The 12,130-nt window shown below is 41.8% G+C and overlaps 1 protein-coding gene and 1 pseudogene across 3 annotated transcripts; both read right to left on the minus strand.

Annotated features, from left to right (window-relative positions):
* Positions 1–223: 223 nt before the first annotated feature.
* On the minus strand, positions 224–8,854 carry ar (androgen receptor). 3 transcript variants are annotated; one of them, XM_035668815.1, is made up of 9 exons: positions 7,451–8,319; positions 6,095–6,231; positions 5,751–5,867; positions 5,218–5,361; positions 4,884–5,093; positions 4,220–4,364; positions 3,057–3,187; positions 2,751–2,902; positions 224–725 (listed from the first exon to the last, which is right to left on the minus strand). In XM_035668815.1, the coding sequence occupies exons 1-9, from the start codon at positions 8,317–8,319 to the stop codon at positions 561–563; spliced, it is 2,070 nt and encodes a 689-aa protein (XP_035524708.1). In that variant the 3' UTR covers positions 224–560. The 3 variants fall into 3 exon arrangements, with proteins under 3 accessions (XP_035524708.1, XP_035524711.1, XP_035524709.1); XM_035668818.1 differs by lacking the exon at positions 7,451–8,319 and adding an exon at positions 8,697–8,854 and having other exon boundaries at positions 561–725; XM_035668816.1 differs by having other exon boundaries at positions 561–725; positions 4,884–5,090.
* A 626-nt stretch (positions 8,855–9,480) lies between these two features.
* Positions 9,481–12,130, minus strand: part of LOC118333259 — an 8,040-nt pseudogene continuing 5,390 nt past the window's right edge.

Raw genomic sequence — 12,130 nt, forward strand, 5'->3', positions numbered from 1 at the left:
TATTAGTCGACCATTACTTCTATGGATGAGAGCAGCTTTAAAAAAAAAAAGTTCTTGTATGCCTTCAGGCAAGACAGCTTTGCTTCTTAGCATGCATGCCATAACCGTTTATTAAATGTCAATCAGCAACTTTGTTCACCTCAGGTGCACACAATAACATTCATTGTGGAAAAAGCTAGTGCAAATGTCATACTACTGTACTGCACACAGACAAGCGATGGGGATGTGAACTCTTCAAACATGTTTTTCTCATCACTGTCTTACCTCTCAAAATGACATGTTGTCATGTTGTTAATGTGAGGAAGTCTACATGCCAGTTGTTGTTGTGTGGAGGAATGCATGCTAAAAGGTGTTTTAATCAGCTCCAGAATAGATGTGCACGATACAGATAACAGTCAGTAATAAGAACGGAGTAGATGCAGTTACAATAGGCTGGAAGAATATGTACAATACGCTGGAAGAATCATAAACCCTCTTTAGCTGTTTCGATCTTCACCAGAAATGGCCGAAGACTGGGTGCCGGAGCTCAAGTGACATATAGGACAACCAGAGACTTCTCCCTAGGCTGTATTGTGAAAAAGGATGGGCTTGACCATGCCTGAGAGGATCTTGGGCACGTGAACGCTAACAATCTCCGAGATCATCTCTGGGAAGTTGACACGCGTCTGCAGGGACTGAGCTTGGATGAACAGATCATAGGTGAACTGGTGTAACTTCCTCACAATCTGAGAATGAGGAAAAGAGAAGAGAGTGAGAGAGAGAGAGGCAGAGATCACACAGAGGTTATTAATAACAAACATGATATGCTTTACTGTTTAAAGCAATGACAAAGAACAAAGCCTGCAGATAAAAGAGAAAATAACAAATGACACAGAATTCTGTCTTTTGACATGAGCTTTAAGAGGTGATTTAAAAGATGACAGTCATTGTGGCACTCTAAGCTCCACAGGCAGGGTAAAGCCGAAGGGGTCTAAACTGCAAAGTCTTGATCAACTCTGGTTTTCTGCCTAAAAGGCACCACCAGCCAATCCCTGACTGCCCTCTAGCTCATAAGGCATTAGAGGATCTGAGATGTGAGTGGGACACGGACAAAGCTGAGCCTTTAAGGGTAAATCCCCAGTGAAAGACATGAGGCTAGAACTGCTGCAGCAGGAAACTTTCCAGGTCTTTTTGTCCCAATCACTGATGTCAGGAGTTTTACTTTGATATCTCTTTGTTCTTACCAGTTTGTATTAAAAATCCTACGAGTATTAAAAAGGGAAATCAGTTGTTTTACACCCTCTAGTGGTTGCATCCCTACCAAGAAACGTCATATCTCCATTAACCAAATTAAAAAAATATATTTTAAATCCACATAAGCATAGATTTTAGGCCTATACATAAATAAACATAATAAATGTTTAACTATAACCCTCAACATTACAAAAATCATTGTAAAAAGTTTTACAAAATTTAATTAGCTTCTCCGGCCTTCTAAAACCATGACAAATATCCTCCCAAAAACATAAAGCTCACAAGACAGTCAGGCATGTCTATATGTTGTTTAATTATAAGTTTGGATTCTGTTTTTTTTATTTATTGAAATTTCTTTTCATATAAAGGTATAGGGTATAAGTGCAGAGCTGCCATTTTCTTTGTGTGATATTCTTTGTGGTTTTACATTTAATACTTTATTACACCTAAGCTAAAATCAAACAATGTATAAAAATGGAACATAATTGAGTCACACTTCTCCACTGAATATTAAATTATCAAACAGAAATATAATTCAGCATGTGATTGCTGACAGGAACTGCCACTGTGACTCTGATGTGTAAATTATTCACACTCAAAATTTGGTCAATCTACATTTTCTTTGAATGCTTTAATTTCCCCTGGATTTGATCAAATCAACAAATTTACCTACCTCTGCAAAGGACAGAGATCACATGTTGGTAGTTTGTATACTACTATAATACTTTGTATAGTTGCTAACACAACTTTAACATTTTGCAGGTTTAAAATTTAACATTGTGTCTGTGGGTGGCACAAATACAAAAACTGCAGAAACTATTTGTCTGTGGATGATTCAAACCAGCACGTTTTCATCTGCAGACATGAAATGCTGTTGCTGCTATGTTTCCTTTACAGTAGGTGACAAAGGTTGGACAGGAAGTGCAGTCTGCAGCTTCTGGATGTCATTGGCCGGGACTAGATCAGGGTACTTTGCAACACAGACTATGTGCATAACTCCTTAAACAGCTAATTTTAATGTAGCAATGCTACCAGCAGGGGGTGACTCTATCATTTCCCCCCCTGATATGCAACCAGTATAGAGAAGTTAAAACAGGAGTCTTATGACCCTTTGGTATGTGTTTAACCTTAGTTAATGGCTGGCGATTTGTGCATAAATTGGAGTAATACCCCTGTTTGTCATAGACAAAATAAGAAGGAACAACTTTTTCCAAGTATATAGTTGGTAGAGGTCTGTCTATAACTGAACTTTTGCTGAAATTATAAATGTAATAACTGATAGGCTCAATTGAAGTAATCAAGCCATGAGATGATCAAACAATCTTGATTTAGTTTAGTTAGTTAATAAGTTAACACTGTATAGCTGTAAGCCAATTGCAGTATTTGTTTACTTGGGAGGTGCACTTTGACATACTACTTCCTGCTCACATAGTTCTGTGATACTAACTAAAATTACATTCATATAAAGGTCACAGCATGGTGTGTTTTCATATGTGAAGTAGGATTGTGTCTATTACCGACTGGAGGTAGTCCAGCAGCTGTGTGAGCTGGAACAGTCTCTGTGTACGGGTGGTCTCTCCACGGTGGCTGGCTAAGCGGTCCAGCTCCTTGATGTAGGAGGTCCGCAGTTCATCAAAACAACGCTGGCTCCTCAGGCCCTCCACTGGCACTGTGACCACAAAGCCAGAACGCAACAATAACTCTCACAGACTTTATCCATCCCATCAATTCACTGAAATATGGCTGCACACTATTGTAGTCATATTTCACCCGCTGAATTGACATTCAACTTATTATTACAGACGTGGTCCCAGCAGACTCACTGATGCTGAAGAGGACCAGGGCCTTCATGCAGAGGAACTCCTCCTGGGTAACCTTCAGCATGCAGAACCTTTGGGAGAGTAGCTTCATCCTCACACAGTGTTCATACATACTGGACACTTGCATCCGCTCGCTGTGAGAAAAAAAAAACAGCATGAGAGGAGGAAGAAGGATCACAAGGTGCGACAAAAAGAGATGTGAGAAGCCAAGAGAGGGTCAGGCAGGGAGAAATATAGAAAGGTGGAAGACAATTAACGGTGGCAGAATCGAGAGCGAAGGAAAGAAGGGAAAAAGCAGCAGAGGTGAGAAAAAATGAGTGAGATGGATAATGGAAAAAGAGAACGACAGGGAGGCAGAGAAAAATGAGGGTCAGCAACAAGGGCAGGCGTATCCATTACAATGCAGCCCAATAGAGTGACAGAGGTCTAATGTAGACAGAACGAGAATTTTGCTAATGTTGCACAAAACACCACCAAGTGAAACATGCTCTATGGGCCCGTGGCTGGCTTTAGCAGTCTGAGCAACACCCTCCTTCAACGCTGTAGACAATTTGCTGATAAGAGGGGATAGAGTTAGAGATAGAGTTACTTATGTATACCATGTACAGTGATTCAGTGAGAAACTTTTTGTTAAGCTTTTAAAAGTACAAAGACGAGACAAAAGACAGCAGTTGAAGTGTCAGAAACATTTCGATAGAGGCTGGAGGAAGTTGCGGTGTGTATCACAACTTGTCAAAGCGAAAAAAGAAACAACTCAATGCTTTAGCAGTTCTATCGATGGTTTCGTAAAGATGAAACGGAATAAATCATCTGAGGTGATCCCTCTGCGGCCATGTGTATCAAATGCAAAGAAAACGGTAGGAACAGAACAACCTTGTTTACTGTCTCGTCTAGAAAAGACGACGTTCATCGAGTGATTTTTAAATGTTCCTCTGAAGCTTGTATTCCACTGTGCCTTTCTTTCCAACCGTGATGACAGGTGAAATCTCAAGATATTCCAATAAACCCAGTGTCACAATGATTATTAGAGCTGTTCAGGCCCAAACAAACTTTTCTTTGTTTGATTAAGAGACTGCACCAGGTATGACAAACTTCTAACAACTTTGTTTAATTCAAACATGTCAATGTTAAAACTCTACAGAAGAAAGCCGTGCAAAGTGACTTACTCATTGAAGACCAGGTCTGGAGCAAAGTACAGCATGGAGCTGTTAGTGAGTGTGTAGGACCTCCAACCCAAAGCGAACACCATCACCCCCATCCATGACAACTGAATCACTGACATCTGATCATCCACATGCAGGTCACGGAAACCTGTTAAAAACAATTATTTTATCAAACATCTACTCCTGTGAAAATGATAATATAACACTTTACAGGTCAATTAAATAAATGTGAAGTCTTCAGACTAATAACAACAGGGATATCACAGTATGGGTGCACTGCTGGCCATTTTCAGCCTGCCATCCTTTGCTTAAATATGATCATATCCCCCTCTAGTGGTTAATATTTGAACAGGCTGGTTTGCATTGCAGTAGGATTGGCTGCTCCACTATGGAAGTTTACTAGAGGCCTAATAGATATTATATACTTTTCCTGATCACATTATAGCAGGTCTAAATTACTCCAAACTACAGAGTTACACAAGTGATGCTTCTTTGTGGCTCTTGCTCAAGTGTGGCCTTCTAGTGTTTTGCTTGGCATGAAGTTTTATTAGTTTGCTAAACCTGAAAACAATTATTGGAGTAATTTAGTGCACACGACCTTGGCAGGAACACCTAAATATAGCATGGACCAGCCTTCAGCGTGTCACCTTGGCCCGGACTAGTTTACCTGGTATTGCCTTGGCCCAGCGCACCACGGTTACCAGCTGTCTTTCCCCCAGCTCATTGAGGCTGGTGAGCAAGGACGCAGGGCTGTCTGGCAGGGCATGGTCATGTCCCGCATTGACCACGGCCGGCTCAATGGTCTGCAAGACACTGAGCAGGGAGAGACAGGAGCGCAGGCTCGGTGGGATGCCTAGAGCCAGGGCATGGGATGCTGCTGAAGACAAACACACATAATGATACACAGACAAGGTGAATAGTATCAAAAGAAAACAATATTTTTTAATGGAAAACTATTCAATATTACTTGAGCATGATACTTATGTGACATTCATCCTTACTTTGAGCCCTGGCAGCTGCACTTCCAGGCTCCAAGATGATATCTCTCTTCCCAGCCCTTTCTCCTCGTTCTCCAGGTCCCCAGGGACCCAGAGGTTGCTCCTCCTCTCCGTTCCTTGTCTGTCCGGCTCCCTTTAGCCTGCGACCTAGAATCCAGCCCAGACAAGTATAAGACAAGAGAGTAAAAAGGAGATAAGGAGCTTACATTTTGAGTTGTTTTGTCTGGTTATTACACAAATGATACCTGGACAAAACAAGAATTAAACTGGGATAGAATACTATACACGGGCTACACTTCAATAACTATCAGCCCATGGAGCTGTTCCTGTTTTTGATCATTGGCTACAAGGAAAAATGTTCTTTTGGCCTTTGCTAAAATGCATTTGTTACACTGTATTTAAGCTGGAACATTTGATTACTAAGTTCTGATCCAATGCAAGAAAGGTATCTCACCACCCTGACCCCATTTTCCAAATATACGGCACACATACTTTTCTTTCTGTCTCTCACTCAGTTCTTTTCTTTAGTTCCTCACCTTTAAGGCTCATTCCCGACATAAAGCATCTCTTTAAACGGCACGAGGCACAGTTTTTCCGCCTCAGTTTGTCGATGGTGCAGTCGTTCCGGCTGGCACACAGGTGGTTCTGCTTACCTGGTGGCACACAAAAGTCCTGGGGGATGAGGGAGCGAGTTCAACAAAGCCTAGGCTTCCACTCATAGCAACGATATGTGGGTGTTTGCTGATAACAAATAACGCGCCCTTATAATGTCAGGTCACTGTGCCCTGCCTGCATGAATGAGCGAGTGGGTGTAAGTAATTAAATCAGCAAACTAGTAATTGTGCGCGTGTACTCGTGCATGTGTGCGTGTCACACCCACCTGCAGCGGCCCTCTTGAAGAATACTTTGCAGCTGCCACAGGTGACTGCTCCATAGTGACAACCTGAGGCATCGTCACCGCACACCTGACACACTCTCCTGTCTGAGAGGTACACACCAGGAAACAAATCCTCATGTCTGCGCACACACACACACACACCACAGAGAGAGAGAGCAGCAATGCTGTTTTTTAAGGATTCAAAGGTTTTTGTTTTAAAACAGCTACAATGTCTGTAAAAAATGTCCAGGCAGTCGCATTAGACTATACCATCAGATTTAGGTCACTAGGTCTGCTCTCAGAGAGTGTTAGGCTGCCTGTTGTGTCATTTGGAGCACCTATTCCCTAAATCCAATCACATTATAATAGGAGATTTCCCTGTCATGATTGATTATATGACAACAAGTGAAGTCATTTAAGAGACAAGCAACCCTGTGATTATTAACAAACTGCAGATGTATTTTCTTAACATGTTACTCAGGAACCAATAAGTGGAAAATCGTTTTCTTGTTTTCATTCCAAGCGCAGAATCAGCAACAGGTGCTGTATCTCCTGTTTATAGTGACACTGATACATTAACTCGTGTTTTGCGTAGTTAGTCACAGCATAGTAATGGAAGTTCTGGAAAGTTAGGTGAACTTTGATTCAGTCTAGGTGCATGCTGAAACACAACTTGGCCAAGGCCAAGAAGAACATGTGAGGCTGTTGAAGCAGAAATGAGATCATGCTGATACCTGTCTCTGAAGCTGAATTAAGTATGATTCTATAATACATCAGCATGAGAAATTACAAATAACTTTACAGAATAATCATGTTTATTGCAGAAAAATCATGTTTATTGCACTTGATTCATTTCAAGAAATTAATACGAGATCTAGATAAATGCAGCAGCTTTAAAGTAATATATTTATTCATAAATTCATAACACTCTTTTAAATGAAAGGGACCAAACCCAACCCTCCTATTTTGCTATTGATTTTATTGGTTCTTTTGCGTTTTTGCCTCCTGCTTTGTTGTTGTTATTGTTATTATTAGTAGATGAAGGTTTTGGTTTAAATTTAAATCTTCTGTTTTATGCCCCAGTCTGTGATACTGCAAGGAAACTGTGAATTTTCCCCCCCCCTTGGGGAATGAATAAAGTTTATCTAATCTATCTATCCTATCTATCTATCTATCTATCTATCAACACTGCAAGACTCTTTAATGCCAACTGTAAAGCATGGCAGACATGCTCACAACACACACTTGTGATTTTGCTCCTGATTAAAGAAAGATGAGACTGAATAAGGAAAGATGTGACAGTCTCTTGACAGGACTCCTGACCCAACGCCAATGATGGTTAAAATCTGTTATATTTACCTGAAACTGCGATCTGCGCAGTCCACCCACACTGAAGGTTCGGTTTTGATATTGGAAAAAGTGGCATGCCCTTGAGGAATTGCACTTTGGTAACTTTCCACTTGTCCGTACCCTTGTGCCATCGCTGCTCGCGTGCCACCTTTACGACCCTGCTCGCTCTTGCTGTACCAGACACAGTGGCATTCCTGCCGGGATCCATGAGAGACCTGGCCACAATTACAATATTTGCACAACAAAGTGTGTCCGCCAGATGCGCCTCTCTCTGGCTCGGATGGTCCGCTGTATGCGCACCACACACCCGGGGTATCCCTGTACAGGTTTGGATTGGCAGAGTACGCAGGGTATGGTTTCAAAGGTAACAGCTCGTCCATCTGGGAGGGCGCGGGCATCTCGACCACCGGGTTCAGAAACAAGTTTGATTCCTTGCAAACATATCTGGATATCACCTGGCCGCGCGTCACGGTTTGCGCGCTGTCCATTTCGCCCGATCTGAGCAGATCCATGCAGCTTACCTGCTGTATGCCGTGGCACACCTCTCCAAAGTCGTCCTCTCTTTGTGTACTGTCATTCAGCAGAAACCCGCTGCCTTCTGAGTTCATATCTCGAGCCGCTCCGAACTCCGGCACTCCCCGAGAACTGTTCTCCACAGTGGGGTCGAAGTCTGAAAAGGCGCTGCTGGAGGAGCACTGGTTCATGTTGTTGAGCAGAGCTGGAGAAGACACCGTATCCAAACCTAAGGACACTGACACTGCTTTACTGAGCTCAGCGGTAGTCGGGCACGCACAGGTGTCCGCGGTATCCAAGCGATTCCGCTCATTCATTATTAAACAGTTTGACGTTTCTTCTATATCAGACGAGTGAAAGGCCATCTTCAGCTCGCGTCGAGTTTCAAGCAGTGCGCTGGTTGCACAGGAGGACAAATAAAACAACACTTTCCAGACGAGAAAACGCCTACCCTACGAGACTCCGGTCATGTGTGTCAGCGGGTAGGAGACTCACAGAGCAGTCGTTGATGTGGGTTGTTACAAAGAAAGGACATTCCGTCAACATGTTCCGCGAGTTAAGGGCTCGCGAACTTTTTATGAAGTAAGCGTTTTCTCCACCGGTGCGTTAGGTTATGTGCATAAAGGCCATTTGCCCGCACTTCATAAGTAACTAGAAACTCGCGTCAGACTTGAACTTTGAACTCGGGTATAATGAGCGGCTTAACATTACGTACTGAACAACAACCCTAAACGTAACTTACTGTCTCAATTGGAATCCCAGCGCCGTGCCTCCCATTATTTGGCCATGAAATCTGACGGTTCTCGCGAGAATAGCCAGGATTAAAAATTAATCAGTGTATATCGCCATAATAATATTGTGCGGCACTCTGCTGACATGTCCGTTCAGAATATACCCCCTCTCTCACACACACAGACACTTTAGTTTGACTTGAATAATAAGTTATTTAAGCTTTAATCCAGTGGCCTGTTCACCAAAATAAAAATAAATTAAAAAAAAAAGGTTAATGTCAGATGAAATACAAATCGTCTTGCACAATCACTGAAAGACAACACACTCAAAAACAAAATGACAAATATAGGCATACACCCTTCACTCTGTATTTTCATCTGTTTATTTTTGGACGGCATGTGATGGATGAGGACGTCAGGGACAAGAAAAGGCTGAAGCTACAAATGGTGTAGAGAGAGCTACAGAAACATGATCAAAACAAAAACAATCGCATCTGTATTAATTTAGGCATGTTTAATATTTATCAAATGAAAAAAAGAAGAACGTTATTGCTTGTTTCTTTGAGAGGTCTGGGTAGTTTCTTGCAGGAGTGGAGGCAGTGACATAGAAGAGGTCCAGTGACTGGATCATATTGCAAACATACACATCTATTTGAAGGTGATAATTAGCTTTTATTTTTGATTGCATTGCTGTTTTTATGCCGAACAACAGTTTGCCTCATTAGGCACATTTAAGGTGATGCTTACTCATTCATATGGGAGCTGATGCACACACAAACACACAACACACTGACAGTGTTTCTGTGCCTTTTATTTCGGTGATAAAGAATAGAGGATTTAACATTTCGTTGGAATAATAACAAGTGTCTTAAATGTCATTGTGTTCATTAATCAATATTCATAAGGTTTTTCATTAGTTGGCATATTAAGATTGCACCTGCGTGTAATAAGATTGACACTTTTCATAAATGAAAGTATAGATGATGTCTCGTATGTTTGCAGCACTGAAGTGGACCATGAATGTATTTCAATCAAAGCACAGTAACAATATCATTTGCCATTATATTCAACCAGCTTCATGTCAGGTTAATTTTCTACCTATGCAAAAATCTGCAGCTAAACTTCTAAAATTTCTCTGTGTGTCCGATTTCATCATCTATCATATTCCTGCCTTCAGTCTGAGTAGGCCTACATCAGTCTCTCTCACATGGACTCAAATTCATCAATACGTTGTTTGGTGTTGCCCTGACGAATCTGACGTAGGGTCTTGTATTTGTCACGGCCCGCCTTCACATTATCTGCGTGGATCAGGTCATTGGGGGTCTTTTTGGTCTCGTCGACGGCTCCAGCAAGCTCAGTGCTCAGGAACTGAAAGCGAACACAAATACACAGTGAATTAATTCCTCCTTCCTGAGACTCTTTAGGAGACTATTCTGAAGCCTTGCCCATCTCGCCTCACCCCTGTACTCTCCCCAGTCCCCATCTGAAGACACTCCATTGTCCATAGTTATTAGGTCCATTTTGTGCTGAGTTTCTATGCAATATCATATCTTGTTTTTGTTGTGAGATAGAGACCAATTTTATTTCAGTTTTATAATAAGTCTGGTCTGGATGGTCTGGATGGTCTGGACGAGATTTACCAACAGAATCATAATGTATCTGCAACAATGTTTAATTATCTAGAGTGCACTTATTTGGTGAAACACAGTTTTTGGTGGCAATTTAGCTGCCATCTTTACAGCAGAGTCAAAATCTCTTAATGACTGTGTCAGCTGATAACACAGCAAATGTACCAAAACATAACTTTAACAACACAACAGCAACAAAAATGTGCTTTTCAAACCATAAACTGTAAGAGGTTGGACAAGGAAATGGCAGTGGAGTGTGCTATGCTAATACATATGTCACTCTTGTTAAGCCGAATACCTTCTAAATGAGACAGTTACTTTAAAAATTACTGTATAAATAAGAATTGAAGTCCGCGATTGAGAGCCAGAGATTCTCTGGAAACAAGACTATGAGTCTACAGCCAGTGACTTTGTGAGGCTGTCTAGGGACATTCAAAATCTGTAGCAAATGTCACAGCAATGCATCTAAGAGATTTAACTCAAAACATTTACTTATATTCACTTTGCCTTACCTTGAGACTTTTCTGCAGTCTCTGGTTCTTCTGGGCCTCTGTTACTCTTTCCTCCTCGCTGCGATCACGGACCATGCCTGGGGAAGTCAGCTCAGCACTCGCCTCTGCACTGCTCTCATCCGTCTCGTCGTGCTCATGCATATGAGGTTGGACTGAATCCTGGATGTGGACACCCATGAGTTTAGTCTTCAACTCCACTTTGGTTCGCTCCAAATCAGCTTCTACCACGATCGCCTGTCAACACACATGACTTGCATTGAAGTGCAGTGGTTGGATAAGTAAGCTACTGGATTTGTTCCACGAATGCGACCTAATCCCAATTTGAAACATGGTGCTTCTGTTCTAACAAAATGAATAGATGCCCCATGCCACAAAGCTGAAATAAAACGTTTTAGAATAAAATATATCTGGATGTTCTTTGGGGACATCTGGCTCTTTTACCTCTACAATTTTGTACTATTTAAATGGGTATTTGACCCAAAATGCAAAAATCTAAGTATGTTATCTGCTATGACTAATGCGAATTGTTATCATTGCACGCAACAGTCTCCCAAGGTCATTGGACAACAGGAAAAGTGGCAACACTGCAGTGTTAGGCTACATGCAGGTTCAGACTAGTACTGCTTATTTGTATGCAAAGATTTGCATACACTTTAGGTAAACCTGAAATTTACAAGTTAAATGGATATAATGATTTGTTTCAGCCAAATGTGGCTTTACAGGGCTTTAGTTTACAACATGTGACAATGCATTGAAACCCATAAAGTTCATACAATCACAGTTTCAAAGTCTAGTGATATACTTTTCTGTGGTTAACGCATTCCTTCTATTTTACCTGGGTCTTACACTTAGTAGTGTCAGACATTGCTCTTTGCTCATGTTTGATTCATCCTTTATCTCTCTCGTGGTTCTTTCATTAATTCTCACCCTTTTCTGCCATCTCTTTGCCTCCTCGTCCTTTTTCTTCTTGGCGTCTTCCAGCTGGGAGATCTTAGAGGTAAGCTCTGCCAGCTCAGTGGCCTATACACACACGCACACAAATGGGAAGAAAGTTGCTCCTGATCTAAGGTCATTATGCTCTGTCTGCAGGTGCGTGTGTGTGTGTGTGTCAGAGAGAGCGATAGAGTGAAAGAGCAGCGGGAGGCCTGGAGAAGATGTTTAAGGCCAGTGTGATTATGATGAAGCGAGACAAGTAGGGGGGGCGGAGGAGGCCACAGTCATTATCACCTGGGCTTTGCTCCTGCGAGGCGTCCCTCTGTACACGACTCACCACCAGCACCTCATTTTCTTACCCTGCTAATCAAT

Source organism: Morone saxatilis, unplaced genomic scaffold, assembly GCF_004916995.1.
Source record: "Morone saxatilis isolate NCDOM2014 unplaced genomic scaffold, NCSU_SB_2.0 Contig22, whole genome shotgun sequence".
NCBI classification, from domain to species: Eukaryota; Metazoa; Chordata; class Actinopteri; family Moronidae; genus Morone; species Morone saxatilis.

Excerpts from the sequence above, each read along its gene's own strand:
- ar (XM_035668815.1), bottom strand. The coding sequence starts at position 8,319 with ATGGCCTTTCACTCGTCTGATATAGAAGAAACGTCAAACTGTTTAATA. Across the intron at positions 6,232-7,450 it reads TGCGCAGATCGCAGTTTCAG|ACATGAGGATTTGTTTCCTG; the intron begins GTAAATATAACA and ends GTGTGTGCGCAG. Across the intron at positions 726-2,750 it reads TGCTGGACTACCTCCAGTCG|ATTGTGAGGAAGTTACACCA; the intron begins GTAATAGACACA and ends CCTCATTCTCAG.